This window comes from Coturnix japonica, chromosome 17, assembly GCF_001577835.2.
Source record: "Coturnix japonica isolate 7356 chromosome 17, Coturnix japonica 2.1, whole genome shotgun sequence".
Taxonomy (NCBI): Eukaryota; Metazoa; Chordata; class Aves; order Galliformes; family Phasianidae; genus Coturnix; species Coturnix japonica.
The window spans coordinates 6,336,226-6,342,645 of NC_029532.1; the positions used below are offsets into that span (position 1 = coordinate 6,336,226).

Genomic DNA, 6,420 nt, shown 5'->3' on the forward strand with positions numbered 1-6,420 from the left:
GGTTTTCTAGGAGGAGACCCCACTGTTCCTCGCCGCCAGAGAAGGGAGCTACGAAACAGCCAAGGTCCTGCTGGACCACTTTGCAAACCGTGATATCACGGACCACATGGACCGGCTGCCGCGGGACATCGCGCAGGAACGCATGCACCACGACATCGTGCGGCTGCTGGATGAGTACAACCTGGTGCGGAGCCCCCCGCTGCACAGCGGCCCGCTTGGGGCCCCCACGCTGTCCCCTCCACTCTGCTCCCCCAGCAGTTACATCAGCAACCTGAAGCCAGCCGTGCAGGGCAAGAAAGCCAGGAAACCGAGCACCAAGGGCCTGAGCTGCAACGGCAAGGATTCCAAAGACCTGAAAGCCCGGAGGAAAAAATCACAAGATGGAAAAGGCTGCCTGCTCGACAACTCCAGCGTGCTGTCCCCAGTGGACTCCCTGGAGTCACCCCACGGGTACCTGTCTGACGTCGCTTCCCCTCCGCTGATGACTTCTCCGTTCCAGCAGTCCCCTTCCATGCCTTTGAACCACCTGCCCGGCATGCCCGACGCCCACATGAGCATCAACCACCTCAACATGGCAGGGAAGCAGGAGATGGCCCTGGGTGGCTCTGGCAGGATGGCCTTTGAGGCGGTGCCACCGCGCCTCTCGCATCTCCCTGTCTCCAGCCCCAGCACGGCGATGAGCAACGCCCCAATGAATTTCTCTGTTGGAGGAGCCGCTGGCCTGAGCGGGCAGTGCGACTGGCTGAGCCGGCTGCAGAGCGGCATGGTGCAGAACCAGTACAGCGCCATGCGGGGCGGCATGCAGCCGGGCACCCACCAGCAAGCACAGAACCTGCAGCACGGCATGATGAGCTCCCTGCACAACGGGCTGCCCAGCACCAGCCTGTCGCAGATGATGAGCTACCAGGCCATGCCCAGCACACGCCTGGCCTCCCAGCCACACATGTTGCAGAACCAGCAGATGCAGCAGATGCAGCAGCCTGGCATGCAGCAGCCCGGCATGCAACCGCAGCCTGGCATGCAGCAGCCCCAACAGCAGCCTCAGCAGCAGCCCCAGCCGCAGCAGCACCACAACCCTGGCTCCAATGCCAGCGGCCACATGGGCCAAAATTTCCTCGGTACTGAGCTGAGCCAGCCCGACATGCAGCCGGTGAGCAGCAGCACCATGGCGGTGCACACCATCCTGCCCCAAGATTCTCAGCTGCTACCCACCTCTCTGCCGTCCTCCCTCGCGCAGCCCATGACCACCACGCAGTTCCTGACCCCCCCTTCCCAGCACAGCTATTCCTCCCCATTGGACAACACTCCCAGCCACCAGCTCCAGGTGCCCGACCACCCCTTCCTCACTCCCTCTCCGGAGTCTCCAGACCAGTGGTCGAGTTCCTCCCCCCATTCCAATGTGTCTGACTGGTCCGAGGGCATCTCCAGCCCCCCCACCAGCATGCAGTCGCAGATGGGACACATCCCCGAGGCCTTCAAGTGAGACCCAGTGGGACTCAGGGACCGCAGCCTGAGGGACACCTTGTTGTTAAACAGGATCGCCGGATGCTTTTATTAAAAGATCCTTTTTTAAATACGGTTTTTTTTATACAAAAGTTTAAAAAAACACACAAAAAAAACCACACAAAAAAAAAAAAAGCCCCACGAATTAATTCTTTTTCCCCTCCCCCCTTTTTTTTTGTGTTTTTAGTATTTATTTATGTACGTTTGATTTGACACGAGAACACTGCCTTTTGTTATTTATATCTTCTATTGCTGCGAGCTCAATGCGAGGCACCAGTTATGAGGAGCCATAAAACTGAGGTTATAATGGGACGTTCTCTTTTGTTTGGGGGTTCGTTGTGCTGGTTTGGGAGGAGATGTTTGGGTTAAGCTATAAGCAACCAGTCAGGATTCTGCAATGCCATTAATTTATTTCTTTATTATTATTATGATTGTTTTTTTGTTTTGTAATTATTATTTGCTCTTTCGATTCGGAAAGAAAAGAGGAAGAAAACAAAATTGACTGGGATAACAAAATAGTGCCACTCCATAGGGGAGATCAATTCAGTGTGGGTGGGTTTGTGAGATGTACTTTAAAATGTTTCCTTTGCTGTTCTATCCGAGAGGACATTTTATGGTACCGGTCCTTGTTTCAATTTCAGTATTATAGAGTTTGTATATTTGCTTTGGTAATAGGAATTTTTTTTGTTGTTGTTCTCTCTCGTTTTTATATATATATATATAAATATATATATTTAAATGATTTTTATGATTAAAAAAAAAATAATAATAATGGTGTTTATAGACCTGGAATGACAGGTCCTGAGATTTAAAAGCAAAACCAACAACCACCCTACAGAGCAAGAAGAGCATCTGCCAAACTTAATGAGAGGGCAAACCCACAACTACGGGGTACGTACCCAACCCACAGCTGTGGAGCTCATACGCAAAGGAGCCTTAACTTTACTTTGAATACCTTTCCTCTCTTTTTTAGTCACTGTTATTTCTGTGTGTGTGTTTGCATTCGAGGAACTGTCGAAGAAAAGAAATGCTGATGTAAAGTTGTAAAGCACATCCTTATTTTAAGGATGGCTGCCTATGGTAGAGGGAATGTCTGAAGGCAGACAGCCCGAGGAGGTGAGGGAGCCCTGCAGCTGCTGGGCTGGAGCTGGGGCAGCCCAGCCGTGCTTGGAGCCGCTGATGTTTTATTCCTGGGAGTTTGGAGTGCTGCATCCTTTATTATATTGATGCACACTCGTTCTGTGTATCCTGTAAAATAGAGTATAAGCCTGTGGCAGATTTAATGTTTGTAAATAACCTTTTGGTTTGGGTTTTGTTTTGTTTGTGTTTTTTTTTTAAAGAGAAGGTGGATTTTGTTTCAAAAATCTAAATGAGCAAGTCTTAAATCTATCAGAAATGTATCGCCTTGTAGAGGTGTTGGGATCTCACTCGGGTGCGAAGGCAAGCAGACACCCTATGACTAGAGCTATGGGACGGGCAGATAGAGAGCAGCTAACCCACAAAACCTAAGGAAAGGGTTCTTCTTCCTCATTCCTTTCTATCAGAACACCAAATAAAAGGGATCTCTCAAAGCGCAGAGCTTTGAGCACTCATCTTAGTGAACATTTCAGGCCATTGGTTATCGTGACATCCCTAAAATGAGTGATTAAAAAACATCACGTGGTGTTGAATCTTCCTATGTTTTATAAACTAGAGTGTAGTTTAAGAAAAGATATCTTCTGTAATAAAGTTATCTACATGATGCAAAGTTGTAGTTTGCAAAAATGATGTATTTTTTTGTTTTTTGTTTATTTTTGGGGGTTTTTTTGTTAACTGATTTGCAATAAATGATGTTTTTGGGCATCTAGATTTTACTAAAACTGGAACTTGGGTGTTTTTGGTGTGGATTGACTGCAGTCTGGGCTTGATACCCACTTATACCCATGCTTCAGGGCTGTCCTCTGGTCAGTGATGCTTTCTCCTTATCAGAACCCCAACCTCCTCTGGTGTCACGATGGGACCCAAGAGGGGGAGCACTGACAATGTGCTTTGCAATCTCCCCTGTGCATTCCAAACCTATAGGTAATGCCACATTTCTAGGTGAACATTGATGAGGCGGCTGCATGCTTTTAATTGTTTGGGGTCTGTAGAAACAGCCCTCTACGAGTGGTGATAAGCATATGGCAGCTCTGGCTCTCAGATGTGGTTGTTTACATGGATATAGATGGAAAGGCATCATGAAGGCATTGCTGAGGGGAGTGCAGAGCTCCATGCCCAGCACCCACCATGTAGCAACATTCACCGCACTCAGATCTGTAAGGTAATTCATTTCCATTCTTTCTCTTCCCCACAGGGACTCTGTATTCTAAATGCAACTGCACAGTCCTAAATATGCTGATATAAATAGCTGCACTGTGGACCTCCTCACTGCAGTAGATAAGCTCAGTACCTCCTGGAATGCTGCTATTTTCCATTCAGGCATGGAGCAGGCATGTGTGTGCACATCTCGGGTCTCCAGTCTTGAGTTCAAGGCAGGAAATTGTCCTGAACAGGTCCAAAAAGAGCTAAGAGGAGTTATAAAATGTGACACTATAAGTGACAAGTAAACACGTAGCTCAATTACAGAAGCTGGGGTGCACAAAGCCTGCAGTTTCCCCCATGAGTAGGTCAGGAAGGCAGCATGGAAAAGGCTGAATGCTGAGGAAAGGGGCAAAATCAGGGAATCATTAAGGATGGAAAAGACCAACCAGCAACCGACCCTTCACCACTGTGCGCACCAGAACCTGGCTGTTTGTCCCACAGAGCCCCAGCAATGAAAAGCTGTGCATTACATACTAATAAACAGGCCATAAATCAATATAAATTCAAAGTCACAGAAGGTTTTCAAAGTGAAAGTGTCTGTCCTTCCACGCATCCCCCACAAACCCTATGCAGAAGGCTTTGCCTTCCTCCAGTCCCCTCCAACCAAGTTGTGTTATCTGACCACAGCCCCAAGCCCTCACACCACCTCAGATGCTGGGAGTTGAATTTCAAGCCCATATGCCAACAGGGGATGAGTGGGTCATGGCAGGCATAGTTGCTTTAGGATTCCAGGTGGAAAAGGCTGAGAAGCACTAAGATCCAGGCTGGATGTGGCTCTGGGCAGCAAGTCTGGTAGCTGGCTCATGATAGTGGGGAGATCAAAACGAGATGATCTTCGAGGTCCTTTTCAACCCAAGGCCATTCTATGATCACATCCCACACTATAGAAGAGCTTCAGTAAAAAAAGATCACCTCGAAGCTGTCCCAGTGGTACTCATGTCAGTGCTATGAGGAACCAGAGCATTGGAACTACTTGTTTACATGCTGGAGGGCAGGGTTTTTTAACTGTTCTTTGTTTGGGACATTTAGTAATCGCTGCTCTGTATTGCCTTTACCTCCGGGCTATTGGTGTTTGCTCAGGTTGCTAACAGCTGTTTGAGCCCCGACTGCTGAATTGCAGCTCCAATCACCCAACTCAAGAACCCACAGAAGGAGCCAAAAATTCATCACAGGTTAGACCTCTCTCTCATGATACATCCATTAACATGGATGGAGCAAAGCAAAGCAGAAAGCTTCAAAAGGGATCGAATGCGACAGTTGTTTATAATCACGTAATTAACAGGAGCAAAGCAAAGGTCAGATCCCTGCATTGGTGTTTGAATAGTGAGCAGATGAGTTTAAGAGGGTTAGATATATAATGAAAGCATATAGCTGCAGATGTGAGCTGTTGGTGCCATTTATGGTATGCATGTGTATCTTTTATAAGCCAATCAGGCTAATTAGAACCACATTTCCTCTTATTACACCTGTTGGAGACAATATCAAGGGGACAGCAGGGCTTTATCTGCACAGTGCCTGTGTAGGGAGGTGGTGTTTGAGGAGCTGCTTTATGGAACGTCCCTACAAAAGGAGGAGATGAAAGGCTGTGCAGCACAGCTCTGCTCTGGTTCCCACACCAGCATCAAAGTGCTGCTTTGAGGATATTACCCTGCCTTAATGACCAGACGTGCGGGAACAGCTCCTGCACTGATAATGACCCCTGATTAAGACGTTTGTTTAGGTCAGTTGTGTTCTCCCCTCCTGTTGTTCCATCGCATGCTGTGTGCAAACTCTGGCAGATGGGAGTCACCGCTCTCAGAACAACGAGCCTCCCTCAAAGCGCCGTGTTCCCATGGGACAGCCCTAAGAACACCAAGCAGGACAGAGCAGGATCTTAAGACTCTCAGGGCTGTTTAACATGACGAAACCATCTGAATACATCACAGGAGTGATCGATGTGCTGAGACTGAGCTCCACAACATGAAGCGGCCTCATAAACCAACCTTGGGAGAGCGGGACTTTGGCTATGTGAAGAAGGAGCGCGGTGCTCTGTCCCGCCCTGGCGGCCATCTTCTCCATTGCACCCAATGAGGGAGAAGAAGGGACTGCAGCGGGGAGGCTTCCTCAATCACAGAGTCACAGAATGACCCGGGTTGGAAGGGACCTCAAGGATCATGTAGTTCCAACCCCCTGCCTGGCAGGGCCACCAAACATACGCCTTTACTAGATCAGGTTGCCCAGGGCCCCGTCCAACCTGGCCTTGAACACCTCCAAGGACGGGGCATCCACAACCTCCCTGGGCAGCCTGTTCCAGGGCCTAACCACTCTCCTAGTGCAGAACTTCCCCCTAACATCCAACCTAAATCTTCCCTCTTTTAACTTAAAACCATTTCCCCGTGTCCTGCTATTGTCAGCCCTTTCCAAGAGTTTACTCTCCTCCTGGGTGTAAGTTCCCTTCAGGTATTGAAAGGCTGCAATGAGGTCACCCCACAACCTTCTCTTCTCCAGGCTGAACAAACCCAACTCCCTCAGCCTGTCCTCATAGGGGAGGTGCTCCAGCCCCCTGATCATCTTCCTGTCCCTCCTCTGGACCCTTTC

At 48.9% G+C, this 6,420-nt stretch overlaps 1 protein-coding gene across 2 annotated transcripts in view; it reads left to right on the forward strand.

The window, feature by feature from the left end:
- NOTCH1 (notch receptor 1) overlaps positions 1–3,368 on the forward strand; it is a 34,810-nt gene extending 31,442 nt beyond the window's left edge. For both annotated transcript variants that reach the window (XM_015878847.1, XM_015878848.1), the window contains exon 34: positions 11–3,368. In XM_015878847.1, the coding sequence (XP_015734333.1) occupies positions 11–1,483 (1,473 nt within the window). In that variant the 3' untranslated portion in view covers positions 1,484–3,368. The remainder of the gene's footprint in view (positions 1–10) is intronic.
- Positions 3,369–6,420: the final 3,052 nt, after the last annotated feature.